Raw genomic sequence first — 15,289 nt, forward strand, 5'->3', positions numbered from 1 at the left:
TGTACAGCAAAGTGATTCAGTTACACACACACACACACACACACACACACACGCACATTCTTCTTCATATTCTTTTCCATTATGGTTTATCACAGGATATTGAATACAGTTCCCTGTGTTATACAGTAGGACCTTGTTTATGCATTCTATATGTGATAGATATCACGATATCACAACACTTTTTTAAAAAATTTATTTAATTAATTTATTTTTGACTGCGTTGAGTCTTCCATGCTGTGCGTGGGCTTTCTCCAGTTGCAGCGAGAGGGGGCCACTCTTCATTGTGGTGTGCAGGCTTCTCATTATGGTGACCTATCTTGTTGCAGAGCATGGGCTCTAGGTGCGCGGGCTTCAGTAGTTGTGGCATGCAGGCTCAGTAGTTGTGGCTCGCAGGCTCCAGAGCACAGGCTCACTAGTTGTGGTACACGAGCTTAGCTGCTCTGTGGCATGCGGAATCTTCCTGGACCAGGACTCAAACCCACATCCCCTGCATTGGCAGGCAGATTCTCAGCCACTGTGCCACCAGGGAAGCCCCACAACACTTATAATTTTAAAAAATGTGTATGCTCAAAACAAACTAACAAAGATCACTGCTATAAGGTCACACCCCAGAAGTGGCTAAAATTCCTTCTGTTGGGCTTGTAAATTGCCCAGAACAAAGGTGGCAATAGGAAATAGAAAATGGAGTTACTATTCTTGCATTAATTACTATTATTAAGGCACAATTTCTTTAATTGTTTTGATCAAATAATAGACACCTTTTTTTTTTTTTTTTTTTTTTTTTTTTTTTTTTTTTTTTTTTTTGCGGTACGCGGACCTCTCCCGTTGTGGAGCACAGGCTCCGGACACACAGGCCCAGCGGCCATAGCTCACAGGCCCAGCCGCTCCGCGGCATGTGGGATCTTCCCGGACCGGGGCACGAACCCATGTTCCCTGCATTGGCAGGCGGACTCTCAACCACTGCGCCACGAGGGAAGCCCCAATAGACACCTTTTTTTTAAAGTGTAGTTTATTTATAATATTATATCAGTTTCAGGTGTACAACATAGTGATTCAATATTTTTATAGATTATACTCCATTTAAAGTTATTATAAAATATTTGCTATATTTCCTGTGCAGTATAATATATCCTTGTATCATATTTATTTTATACATAGTAGTTTGTACCTCTTAGTCCCCTACTCTTATCTTGTTCCTCCTCCATCCCCCTCCCCACTGTTTACCACTAGTTTGTTCTCTACATCTGTGTGTCTGTTTTCTATTTTGTTATAGTCATTCATTTGTATCATTTTTTAGATTCCACATATAAGTAATAACATACAGTCTTTCTCTGTCTGAGCTATTTTACTAAGGATAATGTCCTCCAAGTCCATCCATGTTGTTGCAAATGGCAAAATTTTCATTCTTCTTTATGGCTGAGTAATATTCCATTATATACCACATCTTCTTTATCCAGTCTTCTGTTGATGGACACTTAGGTTGCTTCATATCTTGGCTATTATAAATAATGCTGCTATGAACATTGGGGTGCATGTATCTCTTCAAATTAGTGTTTTTATTTTCTCTGAATATATACTCAAGAATGGAATTGCTGGGAATTCCCTGGCAGTCCAGTGGTTAGGACTCTGTGCTTCCACTGCAGGGGGCACAGGTTCGATCCCTGGTCAGGGAACAAAGATCTTGCATGGCGTGGCAGAAAAAAAGAGTGGAATTGCTGGTTCATATGGTAGTTCTATGTTTACTTTTTTGAAGAACCTCCATACTGCTTTCCATAGTGGCTGCACTAATCTACATTCCCACCAGCAGGGTAAGTAGGGTTCCCTTTTCTCCACGTCCTCACTGACCTTTGTTATTTGTGGTCTTTTTGACACCAGCCATTCTTCAGGTGTGAGGTGATATCTCATTGTGGTTTTGGTTTCATTTCCCTGATGATTAGCAATGTTGAGCATCTTTTCATGTACATGTTGACTATAAGAAGACTAGCCAACATGCACAAGAAGATATAGAAGACTATATCTTCTTTGGAAAAATGTCTATTCAGGTCTCCTGCTCATTTTTTAATTGGGTTGTTTGTTCTGATACTGAGTTGTTTGAGCTGCTTATGTAATTTGGATATTAACTCTTTGTCAGTCGTATCATTTGCAAATATATTTTTCCCATTCAGTAGGTTTTTTAAAAAATCAGTTGTATTTCTTTTTTTTTTTTAAAGTTAATTAATTTATTTATTTTTGGCTGCATTGGGTCTCCATAGCTGCGCACGGGCTTTCTCTAGTTGCAGCGAGCGGGGGCTACTCTCCATTGCGGTGTGCGGGCTTCTCACTGCAGTGGCTTCTCTTGCTGCAGAGCATGGGCTCTAGGCGTGTGGGCTCAGTACTTGTGGCATGCGGGCTCAGTAGTTGTGGCTTATGGGCTCTAGAGCGGAGGCTCAGTAGTTGTGGCACACGGGCTTAGATGCTGTGCGGCATGTGGGATCTTCCTGGACCAGGGTTCAAACCCATGTCCCCTGCATTGGCAGGTGGATTCTTAACCATTGTGCTACCAGGGAAGTCTCATTTTTTTTGTTTTGTTGATAGTTTCCTTTGCTGTGCAAAAGCTTTCAAGTTTAATCAGGTCCCATTTGTTTATTTTGGCTTTTGTTTCCTTTGTCTGAGGAGACAGATCTAAAAAAATAATTGCTGTGACTTATGTCAAAGAATGTTCTGCCTATGTTTCTTTTTTTATATATTATTTAAAAAAATATCTTTATTGGATTATAATTGCTTTACAATGTTGTGTTAGTTTCTGTTGTACAACAAAGTGAATCAGCTGTAAGTGTACACATATTCCCATATCCCCTCCCTCTTGAGGCTTCCTCCCATCCTCCCTATCCCACCCCTCTAGGTCACCACAAAGCATCGAACTGATCTCCCTGTGCTGTGGAGCAGCTTCCCACTAGCCATCCATTTTACATTTGGTAGTGTATGTATGTCAGTGCTACTCTCTCACTTTGTCCCAGTTTCCCCTTCCCGCTCTGTGTCCTCAAGTCTGTTCTCTACATCTGCGTCTTTACTCCTGCCCTGCCACTAGGTTCATCAGTACCGGTTTTTTAGATTCCATATATGTGCGTTAGCATACAGTATTTGTTTTTCCCTTTCTGACTTACTTCACTTTGTATGGTAGACTCTGGGTCCATCCACCTCATTACAAATAACTCAATTTCATTCCTTTTTATGGCTGAGTAATATTCCATTGTATATATGTGCCACACCTTCTTTATCCATTCATCTGTCGATGGATGTTTAGGTTGCTTCCATGTCTTGGCAATTGTAAATAGTGCTGCAGTGAACATTGTGGTACATGTATCTTTTTGAATTATGGTTTTCTCAGGGTATTTGCCCAGGAGTGGGATTGCTGGGTCATATGGTAGTTCTATTTTTAGTTTTTTAAAAAACCTCCATACTGTTCTCCACAGTGGCTGTATTAATTTACATTCCCACCAACAGTGCAGGAGGGTTCCCTTTTCTCCACCCCCTCTTCAGCATTTATTGTTTGTAGATTTTTTGATGATGGCCATTCTGACTGGTGTGAGGTGACCCGTGTCCCCTGCATTGGCCGGCAGACTCTCAACCACTGCGCCACCAGGGAAGCCCTCTCATTGTGGTTTTGATTGCATTTCTCTAATGATTAGTGATGCTGAGCATCTTTTCATGTGTTTGTTGGCAATCTGTATATCTTCTTTGGAGAAATGTCTATTTAGGTCTTCTGCCCATTTTTGGATTGGGTTGGGGTTTTTTGTTTGTTTTTGGTTTTTTTTTGTGTGTGTGTGTGGTACGCGGGCCTCTCACTGTTGTGGCCTCTCCCCTTGCGGAGCACAGGCTCCGGACGCGCAGGCTTAGCGGCCATGGCTCACGGGCCCAGCTGCTTCGCAGCATGTGGGATCCTCCTGGACCAGGGCACGAACCCATGTCCCCTGCATTGGCAGGCGGACTCTCAACCACTGTGCCACCGGGGAAGCCCCTGGGTTGTTTTTTTGATATTGAGCTGCATGAGCTGCTTGTAAATTCTGGAGATTAATCCTTTGTCAGTTGCTTCATTTGCAAATATTTTCTCCCGTTCTGAGGGCTGTCTTTCTGTCTTGTTTATGGTTTCCTTTGCTGTGCAAAAGCTGTTAAGTTTTGTTAGGTCCCACTTGTTTATTTTTGATTTTATTTCCCTTAGTGTAGGAGGTGGGTCAGAGAAGATCTTGCTGTGATTTATGTCAAAGAGAGTTCTGCCTATGTTTTCCTCTAAGAGTTTTATAATGTCTGGCCTTACATTTAGGTCTTTAATCCATTTTGAGTTTGTTTTTGTGTATGGTTTTAGGAATTGTTCTAATTTCATTCTTTTACATGTAGCTGTCCAGTTTTCCCAGGTGCACTTATTGAAGAAGCTGTCTTTTCTCCATTGTATATTCTTGCCTCCTTTGTCAAAGATAAGGTGACCATATGTGTGTGGGTTTATCTCTGGGCTTTGTATCCTGTTCCATTGATCTATATTTCTGTTTTTGTGCCAGTACCATACTGTCTTGATTACTGTAGCTTTGTAGTATAGTCTGAAGTCTGGGAGCCTGATTCCTTCAGTGCCGTTTCTCTTTCTCAAGATTGCTTTGGCTATTAGGGTCTTTTGTGTTTCCATACAAATAGTAAAATTTTTTGTTCTAGTTCTGTGAAAAATGCCATTGGTAATGTGATAGGGATTGCACTGAATCTGTAGATTGCTTTGGGTAGTACAGTTATTTTCACATTGTTGATTCTTCCAATCCAAGAACATGTTATATCTTTCCACCTGTTTGTATCATCTTTGATTTCTTTCATCGGTGTCTTATAGTTTTCTGCATATAGGTCTTTTGCCTCCTTAGGTAGGTTTATTTGTAGGTATTTTATTCTTTTTGTTGCAGTGGTAAATGAGAGTGTTTCCTTGATTTCTCTTTCTGATTTTTTTGTTGCTAGTGTTTAGGAATGCAAGAGATTGCTGTGCATTAATTTTGTATCCTGCTACTTTACCAGATTCATTGATTAGCTCTAGTAGTTTTCTGGTGGCATCTTTAGGATTTTCTGTCTATAGTATCATGTCATCTGCAAACAGTGACATTTTTACTTCTTTTTCAATTTGGATTCCTTTTATTTCTTTTTCTTCTCTGACTGTTGTGGCTAAAACTTCCAAAACTATTTTGAATTATAGTGGTGTGAGTGGGCACCCTTGTCTTGCTCCTGATCTTAGAGGAAATGCTTTCAGTTTTTCACCATTGAGAATGATGTTGGCTGTGGGTTTGTCACATATGGCTTTTATTATGTTGAGGTAGGTTCCCTCTATGCCCACTTTCTGGAGAGTTTTTATCATAAATGGGTGTTGAATTTTGTCAAAAGCTTTCTCTGCGTCTACTGAGATGATCCTATGGTTTTTATCCTTCAGTTTGTTAATATGGTATGTCACATTGATTGATTTGCGTATATTGAAGAATCCTTGCATTCCTGAGATAAACCCCACTTGATCATGGGGTGCGATCCTTTTAATATGCTATTGGATTCTGTTTGCTAATATTTTGTTGAGGATTTTTGCATCTATGTTCATCAGTGATATTGGCCTGTAATTTTCTTTTTTTGTGACATCTTTGGGTTTGGTATCAGGGTGATGGTGGCCTCATAGACTGTGTTTTGGAGTATTCCTCCCTCTGCTACATTCTGGAAGAGTTTGAGAAGGATAGGTGTTAGCTTTTCTGTAAATGTTTGATAGAATTCGCCTGTGAAGCCATCGGGTCCTGGGCTTTTGTTTGTTGGAAGGTTTTGTGGTTTTTTTAAATAAATTTATTTATGTATTTGTTTTTTATTTGTGGCTGTGTTGGGTCTTCGTTGCTGTGCGTGGGCTTTCTCTAGCTGCAGCGAGTGGGGGCTACTCTTCGTTGCGGTGCATGGGCTTCTTATTGTGGCTTCTCTTGTTGCGGAGCACAAGCTCTAGGCATGTGGCCTTCAGTAGTTGTGGCTCGCGGGCTCTAGAGTGCAGGCTCCGTAGTTGTGGCGCACAGGCTTAGTTGCTCCACGGCATGTGGGATCTTCCAAGACCAGGGATCGAACCCATGTCCCCTGCATTGGCAGGCAGATTCTTATCCACTGCGCCACCAGGGAAGCCCCTGTTGGAAGGTTTTTAATCACAGTCTCAATTTCAGTGCTTGTGATTGGTCTGTTCATGTTTTCTGTTTCTTCCTGGTTCAGTCTTGGAAGGTTGTACTTTTCTAAGAATTTGTCCATTTCTTCCAGGATGTCCATTTTATTGGCATATAATTGCTTGTAGTAGTCTCTCATGATCCTTTGTATTTCTGCCGTGTCATTTGTTATTTTTCATTTCTAATTCTGTTGATTTGAGTCTTCTCCCTATTTTTCCTGATGAGTCTGGCTAATGGTTTATCAATTTTGTTTATCTTCTCAAAGAACCAGCTTTTAGTTTTATTGATCTTTGCTATTGTTTCCCTCATTTCATTTTCATTTATTTCTTATCTGATCTTTATGATTTTTTTCCTTCTGCTAACTTTGGAGGTTTTTTGTTCTTCTTTCTCTAATTGCTTTAGGTGTAAGCTTAGGTTGTTTATTTGAGATGTTTCTTGTTTCTTGAGGTAGGATTGTATTGCGATAAACTTCCCTCTTAGAACTGCTTTTGCTGCAGCCCATAGGTTTTGGGTTGTTTTGTTTTCATTGTCATTTGTTTGTAGGTGTTTTTTGATTTCCTCCTTGATTTCTTCAGTGATCTCTTGGTTGCTTAGTAGCATATTGTTTAATCTCCATGTGTTTGTATTTTTTACAGGTTTTTTTCCTGTAATTGATATCTAGTCTCATAGCATTGTGGTCGGAAAAGATGCTTGATACGATTTCAGTTTTCTTAAATTTACCGAGGCTTGATTTGTGACCCAAGATGTGATCTGTCCTGGAGAATGTTATATGTGTGCCCTTGAGAAGAAAGTGTATTCTGTTGTTTTTGGATGGAATGTCCTATAAATATCAATTAAGTCCATCTGGTCTATTGTGTCATTTAAAACTTGTGTTTCCTTCTTTATTTTCTGTTTGGATTATCTGTCTTTTGGTGTAAGTGGGGTGTTAAAGTCACCAACTATTATTGTGTTGCTGTTGAGTTCCCCTTTTATGGCTGTTAGCATTTGCCTTATTTATTGATGTGCTCCTATGTTGGGTTCATAGATATTTACAATTGTTATATCTTCTTTTTGGAGTGATCCCTTGATGATTATATAGTGTCCTTCCTTGTCTCTTGTAATAGTCTTTATTTTAAAGTCTATTTTGTCTTATAAGAGTATTGCTACTCCAGCTTTCTTTTGATTTCCATTTGCATGCAATATCTTTCTCCATCCCCTCACTTTCGGTCTGTATGTGTCCCTAGGTCTGAAGTGGGTCTTTTGTAGACAGCATATATATGGGTCTTGTTTTTGTATCCATTCAGCCTGTCTATGTCTTTTGGTTAGAGCATTTAATCCATTTACATTTAAGCCAGTTATCGATATGTATGTTCCTATTACCATTTTCTTAACTGTTTGGGTTTGTTATTGTAGGTCTTTTCCTTCTCTTGTGTTTCCTGCCTAGAGAAGTTCCTTTAGCATTTGTTGTAAAGCTGGTTTGGTGGTGCTGAATTCTCTCAACTCTTGCTTCTCTGTAAAGCTTTTAATTTCTCGATCAAATCTGAATGAGATCCTTGCTGGGTAGAGTAATCTTGGTTGTGGGTTTTGCCCTTTCATCACTTTAAATATATCTTGCCACTCCCTTCTGGCCTGTAGAGTTTCTGCTGAAAGAGCAGCTGTTAACCTTATGGGGATTCCCTTGTATGTTATTTGTTGCTTTTCCCTTGCTGCTTTTAATATTTTTTCTTTGTGTTTTTAGTTTTTGTTAGTTTGATTAATATGTGTCTTGGCGTGTTTCTCCTTGGCTTTAATCTTTGTGGGACTCTGTGCTTCCTGGACTTGATTGACTATTTCCTTTCCCATGTTGGGGAAGTTTTTAACCATAATCTCTTAAAATATTTTCTTAGACCCTTTCTTTTTTTCTTCTTTTTCTGGGATGCCTATAATTCGAATGTTGGTGCACTTAATGTTGTCCCAGAGGTCTCTGAGACTGGCCTCCATTCTTTTCATTATTTCTTTATTCTGCTGTGCAGCAGTTATTTCCACCATTCTATCTTCCAGCTCACATATCCGTTCTTCTGCCTCAGTTATTTTGCTATGGATTCCTTCTGCAGTATTTTTAATTTCAGTTATTGTGTTGTTCATGACTGTTTGTTTGCTCTTTAGTTCTTCTAGGTCCTTGTTAAAGGTTTCTTACATTTTCTCTATTCTATTTCCAAGATTTTGGATCATCTTTACTATCATTACTCTGAATTCTTTTTCAGGTAGTTTGCCTATTTCCCCCTCATTTATTTGGTCTTGTGGGTTTTTATCTTGCTTCTTTGTCTGTACGATATTTCTCTGTCTTCTCATTTTGTCCAATTTACAGTATTTGATGTTTCCTTTCCTTAGGGTGCAGGGTTGTAGTTCCTCTTGCTCCTGTTCTCTGCCCCCGGTTGTGGGGTTGGTCCAGTGTCTTGTGTAGGCCTCCTAATGGGAGGGCCTGGTGCCTGCGTTCTGGTGGGTGGAGCTGAGTCTTTTCCCTCTGCTGTGTAGGGCCGTGTCAGGTGGTGTGTTTTGGGGTGTCTGTGAGCTTAGTATGACTTTAGGTAGTCTCTGTGCTAATGGGTGGGTTTTTGTTCCTGTCTTGTTTGTTGTTTGGTGTGATGCATCCAGCACTGGGAGCAGCTGGTAGTTGGGTGGAGCCAGGTCTTGGATTCATATAGAGGCCTCCGTGAGAGCTCTCGGCGATTAATCTCGCCTGGGGCCAGGAATTCTCTACTGGTCCAGCATCCTGGACTTGGTGCTCCCACTCCAGAATCCCAGGCCCGACTTGTGGTTGAAGGACCAAGACCCCGCAAGTTGCTCATCCCAGCAATAAAGGGGATTAAAAAATAGACTAACAAAACCCCAGACAAATGGTAAACAGTAAAATCAAACAAACAGAAACAAGGAAACACACACACACACAAAAGAAACAAGAACAGAACTAAATAAATCAAATAGCAAGGTAACAACCAGACAAACAAAAGAACCCAAGAACGAAATCAAACAAGAAGAAAGCTGACAGAAGCCCCGAAACAAAACCAAAGCAGAGCACCAACCGAAGAATGAAGCAAAGAAACGAAACAAACCGACAAAAAGTGATGTAAAAAAAAGAAGAGAGAGAAAGGGGAAAGAAGGCAGAACAACAGAAAAGCAGCGTAGAAACAGAAATACAAAACAATAAAATAGAAAATATATTAAAGAAAAAGACAAAACCCTGGAGAAATGGTAAAAGCAAAATCAAACAAAAGCAGAAACACTCATGTAAAAGAAACAAAAACAGAGCCCAATAAAACAAAAAGCAGAAGAACCAGACAAAGAGAAGAACTCAAAAATGAAATCAAACAATTAGGATTAAAACTAACAAAAACACATGATCTAAAAACAAAACCAAAGCAGTGTGCCAGCTGAGGAGTAAAGCAAGGAAACAGAACAAACGGATAAAAGCGATTAAAAAATAATAATAATGAAAGAAAATAAAAAGGGAAAAAACACAGGACGACAGAAAAACAAAGTAGAAATGAAAAGATTCAAAAAAGAAAAAGAAAATGAGGAAGGAAAAAATAAGGGGAAAGAACACAGAACAGCAGAAGAGCAAAGTAAAAATAAAATTGGATAAAAAATAAACAATAAAAATATGTAATAAAACATGGAGATCCCAAAAGACTGAAAAAAAACTAAAGCAACAACAAACAAAAAAAGAAAAGAAAAAGAAACCAAAAAAAAAGCTAGAACCAACAACAGAATGAATCAAAACATAATAAAATTAATAGTAATAATTATGTTTCCCTGGGGTCTCTGCTGTAAGTGTCCTTGCACATGCCATGAGCCACAGCCCACCTCTGCCTCCCCAAGAGGGTCCTCTGCCTCTGGGCTGGTCTCTGTACCTGCTGTGGGCCCTGTGAGCACCACTCAGACTCTGATCTGGCCCAGTTCCTGTGTGTGCTTGCCCCCAAAGTCCACAGCTGCCAGAGCTAGACCGTTTTCATTTGTGGGAAACACTCATTGTCTACTCAGATATTCCATAGATGCAGGGTCTACCTAGCTGATCCTGGGGATTTAATCTGCAGCTTGTATGCTGATGGAAAGATTTTCAATCTTCTTCCTTAGTTTCCCTGTCCCTGGGGTTCAGCTTTGGTTTTAGCCCCACCTCTGTGTGTGGTCCACCCACAGGAGTCTGGTCCTGAGGCTGCCTTGGAGCTCTTGGGTCTGCCCCTTTGAGGATGGGGTACAGAGGTGGTCTGACTGCTTGGATCGCAGGAGCCCGGACAGTGCCAAATGCGCAGGGAAGCCGGCGGCCACGAGCGCACGAGATACGGCCCTAGTGAGGGCCTTTTCTGGCGCCCAGCATAAGGCACGTGAAGGCCAGCCCCGGCCGGGGTTTTTCTGGCATCCGGCAGTAGGCGTGTGAGGGCCAGCCCTGAGCGGGCTTCTTTTATTGTCGTTGGCAGGCGCCGGCCGTGTGGGGAGAGAGAGGTTACAGTAGTGGCTCCTCCCCATGCATGTGACTCAGCAGTAGCGCCTGCTTTCATGGCAGTCCAGTCTTCCTGCATAGGCATTTCCTGCTGCAGATTTCCTCCCTCTCATCCCCTCAGTTCATCTTCCCACATCCAGCAGCGGTTCTCACTCTGGGCCCATTCTCCAATCCCCATGCACCAGCTCCCAGCCCCCTTGCACACCTGTGAACACATGTCCCAGTCTGGGGCACGCAGGCCCGCGGTATGGACCATCTGTGTATTTCTCACTCTGTCCCGTCTGCCACAGATTGGCCACTCCACCCTCTTCCAACAGCCTCAAATGCTTCCCTTCTGTCCCAATCGATTTTCCCGTCGGAGAGGGGGTTTCCCCGAATTCAGGACTATCTCCTCTGCTTCAGTTCCCCCGCCCCAGAGTGCAGGTCCCCATCCGCTTCCTTTCCTCCTCCTTCTCCCTTCTTTTTTTTCCATCCTACCCAGTTATGCAGGGATCTTTATAGTCCTTTCTGGCATCCAAGGTCTTCTGCTAGTTTTCAGCCAGTGTTCTGTGAGAATTGTTGTATTTATAGATGTATTCCTCATGTATCCGTGGAGAGAGATGAACTCCACGTCCATAAAACTAGGAGTTTTATGGTTTCCTGTCTTACATTTAGGTCTTTAATCCATTTTGAGTTTATTTTTGTTATGTGATGTGAGAAAATGTTCTAATTTCATTCTTTTACATGTACCTGTCTGGTGTCATTCTCCTGTGTGGTTCAATTTCTCAGAAACTACTGGAGGGTCTACCTTCTAGAGGGTCTGCTGTAGATGTTTGGGAGAGTAGTCACAGGCTTCCCCGAGTCAGGCATGAGGACCCCAGAATGTCTTAATTGCTCCTTATACAGACCTTAAATTAGTCCCTTTGTTTTCAACCCTGTGCACCACCCTCCAAAGTGCTTGGTTCCTGCAGTCCCTGAACCTTTCCTGGGTTTTGCATTGTGAATATCTTGCTTCTGATCAGTATCAGGCACTTAGGATTCAGTTTCCTCTGATCTGTTAAAGTGGTTACTACTCCTTCATCCACTTCCATCTTCTGACAGTTTGTTCACATCTCTTATTTAGTGTTATTTCCTCTTCCATCTTCTTGTGCTTTTATGTATTTTAGTTAGTGGGGTGTTTGAAGGGGAGGCTTTTCATTTCGCTATAGATAACTAAATGTTAAATTTTAGTATCTTAATTTTCTCAAAATTGGGCTCCCACTCCCTTATGGGACTCCGATAATTATTTTTCCTTTTAAAGGGGGATCAGTACATCACACAAATTTGAGAAGCAATGGATTTGGATGTCTGACATTGGTAGTGATCGAGCTGGTTCATCACCTCCTCTTCTTGCTCTTCATTTGCAGTGAGTGCCAGGAAAGACCTACCTATTACTGTCCAAGGCTAAATTGAATTCTTCAGGCATCTTGCTTCTAGCTTAGTCCTAAAGTGGTATACTCATGCACTACGTCCATGAATTTCTAAGCACCTCTAGTGGGTAGGTGGTAGATGTTAACCGTTACATGGATGAACTTAGTCCCCTGTTTTATAAGTTGTTGAGCAAACAACTGGAATATAATTGCCATAGCCTGAGGCTCCTGATTAGTTCTCAGTTTATTTTTTGTATATATTGTTTCAGAGTAATTACTCCAGAGATTATTGAGTGAGAGTATGGAATCCTTCACTAAAAGTCTTTGAAATTTGAGTGCAACCACCTGAATAAGATATTAGGAAGGAAGGAAACTCATGCTGAGTGTGGCACTGGGCTGGGCACTTCCGAGAGAAGAGAGCCATGGGCTGGAGAACCTGGGGTCCTACTTGGTTTCTCTTCTCCCTGTGGTGTTTCTCTATTTTTTGTTGTTGTTGCTGGGAGAGAAGTAGACCTTAGGGTGATTTTTGTGTTCAACAGAAAGCTCTCATCAGAGGAGCTAGAGCGAAAACGGCAAGAGATGATGGAAAACGCCAAGTGGCGGGAGGAAGAGAGGCTGAACATCCTCAAGAGGCACGCTAAGGACGATGAACGGGAGCAGAGGCTGGAAAAGCTAGACTCCCGGGATGGGAAGTTTATCCAGTGAGTGCATCATTTTCCTGCCTATCAGCTTTTGTGGCGATGGTCCCAAGGAGGCAGTTGGGCAACTGGTTCATTCATTGTGTTCCCAGTGTTTCTGTGTCGGTGCGGAGCTCAGCCCCCAGACACCATTGTTACTACTCCCAGCTTCTGGCCAGACAGTGGGACGTTTTTCATCTGAGGGGAGGAGAAGTGAGTTGGTATTTTCACTGAATCTCCTTGGCCTTCTCCTAAGAATTCATGGCTCAGGAAGCCTTTTTCAAATGAAGCTTGGACTTACTTTCCAAAACAGATACATTTCCCTTATAAATTTATAAACAATTGAGTTCCAGATGGAGTCACTCGAAAGTTATCTACATGGGCTTAAGGGAGCTTGTGCTTCTGCAGCTCTTTATGGCTAGCAACCTGTTTCTTCTTACTCTGCCAGATAGTTGACCAGTTGATAAATGCATGTTACTTAACTTTCACCTGTCTTCTCTTCCCAGCCGCATGAAGCTAGAGAGTGCATGTACCTCCTCTCTGGAAGATCGGGTGAAGCGGAATATCTACTCTCTACAGAGAACCTCAGTAGCTCTGGAGAAAAACTTTATGAAAAGATGAAAGCCATCCCCTCTCTTGCTGGTTTTCCTGAAATTTCCAGGGAGGCTGCTGATCCCTTAAAAATTCTCTTTATAAGAGTTCAAATGGCTTCTTCCACAGATGTCAAACCACCACTGTTCAAAGTGACTCTCCTCCATGGATTCCAAAAACAGCCCACTTCTTTTGAGAACCAGTGTGACTTGCTCTATGGGACCCTCAGTAACTTGCTGGGTGCAGAGCAGGTCTTAACTGTTGTTAAATGGGTGGGCACTGGAACATCAAGGTGTGAGCACTCATCTTGCTCTGGAAGGAGGCTCCCTTATGCCTCTTCCCTCCACCTGTGTGAACAAACCTATTCTGCCACCTCAGAATAGACTGGACCTTTCAGAAACCTCTCTCCCCAGAGTCACCCAGATAGTTTGTGCTTACCAGGGTAAACGAACATTTACTTGATTTAGTAGATAATGTGACAGATGATGTCAGATTAGGGCAGGGCCAAGGGAGTGATAAAGAATCTGGAAGGGAAAACAATGCAAAAAAACCCCTAAATGAACTGTTGAACTATTTGGACTATCTTTCAAACTGTAAAGTGTATTGTGTATATGTAGAAATGTGTAATTTTTACATGCTTTAAAAAAAAGTAGTTAGCTTTGTTAGAATATCTTGTTTGGTAAGTGACTTTACTATGTAATAGAACCACATTGTATCTTGTTATCCAGTAACACAGTAAGGCAGGTCAGCTTTTCTTTCCTCTTGGAATCTGGCTGGTTGTGGAGGGGCCTGGGTTTATTGATAGGATCTAGGGTATCTCTCCATTTACACTGCTTACAGTCTCTGATGTGGGCAGTGCAGTGTTGAAGTCAAATGATTTTAGTAGTCAGGACCAAACTACCAGTATGCTCCCTGGCTCTTAAAAGAAAATATAATGGAAGCTGTGTATTTCATGGCTTCCCTTTTATCATGTAGTAATCTTATTACAATTCTAGATTTTCAGGAGTTGTTTGCTATTATTTTTTAGTCAGGTATTAAACAAAACAAAACAAAACAAAAAACCCAGACTCGTGGGATCCATCTCCTTGTCTTTACGCCTTTCCCTTCTCTTTTATCAGAAGCCCTCATTTGACCCAGGAAGTCCTAGGCACTCTTGACCCACACATTAGCTGGGCCAGTTCCTTGTTCTGCTAATTCCTAACTCTGCTTAAAATGAATTTGGATTTATATTTTTGAGCACTTATGATGCCAGACACTGTTACGCTTAAAACCCAGTCTTTCCCCAGAGAGAAAGTAACATACACTTGTTATGCATTTAATCACCTTATCCTGCTTCCCTATACTAGGGTTAATTATGTCTTTTATTTTATTAATCGGTAATAAAGGCTACATTTATTTTTGTAACTGTGCAAAAAGCCACCTGTGCTGAGTAACGAATTCCCATACAGAACAATATTGATCCGCAATTTGTGTCCAGTATAAAATGGAGAGCCTTAGTCTGAGAGGAATTATGTAACAAACCGTGGACAGTTTACTCAAAGATTTCATCGAGTGAGCCAGAGAGTAAGATGATTATAATTCTCTACCGAAGGATAGGTGTCTTACGGTGCCGGCCTGTCCCTTAACTGGACCCTTTGGCGGGAGGAGGTCGGCAGCCAGTGGGTGGGAGCGGGACCCATTCATAAAACCCAGGGCTCCCGGCTGGCTCCTCTCATTGGCCCTGGGGGGAGGAGGCGTGTCCTGCGGGTGGAGCGAGCCCCGGGGCCCAGGGGAGTGGGAAGATCCACGCCTGGGTGCAGCGAGGGGGCGTTTCTTTCCTTTCCCGGCAGGACTTTACCCCTCGCTGTGGTCCTCCTCTCTCCCCCGGGGTGGGGATGGTACATCCCACCCTCCTCGCATTCCCGCCCCTCCGCCCCTCCTCCCCTCCGGAGCAGTGGCGCCGCCGCCATCTTGGCACGTCAGGTTGAGGAAAGAGCCAAACGCTAAATTTTGGGGCCC

General features: G+C 42.0%; 1 protein-coding gene across 3 annotated transcripts in view; it reads left to right on the top strand.

Moving 5' to 3' along the window:
• Positions 1 to 14,672, top strand: part of CWC25 (CWC25 spliceosome associated protein homolog) — a 33,166-nt gene extending 18,494 nt beyond the window's left edge. For 2 of the 3 annotated variants that reach the window (XM_082679869.1, XM_082679871.1), the window contains 3 exons: positions 11,915 to 12,019; positions 12,563 to 12,724; positions 13,207 to 14,672. In XM_082679869.1, coding sequence (XP_082535995.1) covers positions 11,915 to 12,019; positions 12,563 to 12,724; positions 13,207 to 13,321 — 382 coding nt within the window. In that variant the 3' untranslated portion in view covers positions 13,322 to 14,672. The remainder of the gene's footprint in view (positions 1 to 11,914; positions 12,020 to 12,562; positions 12,725 to 13,206) is intronic. The other variant, XM_082679870.1, reaches the window with a different exon arrangement.
• The last annotated feature ends 617 nt before the right edge of the window (positions 14,673 to 15,289 follow it).

This window comes from Grampus griseus (genome assembly GCF_964374135.1).
Source record: "Grampus griseus genome assembly, chromosome: 20".
Classification (NCBI taxonomy): domain Eukaryota; kingdom Metazoa; phylum Chordata; class Mammalia; order Artiodactyla; family Delphinidae; genus Grampus; species Grampus griseus.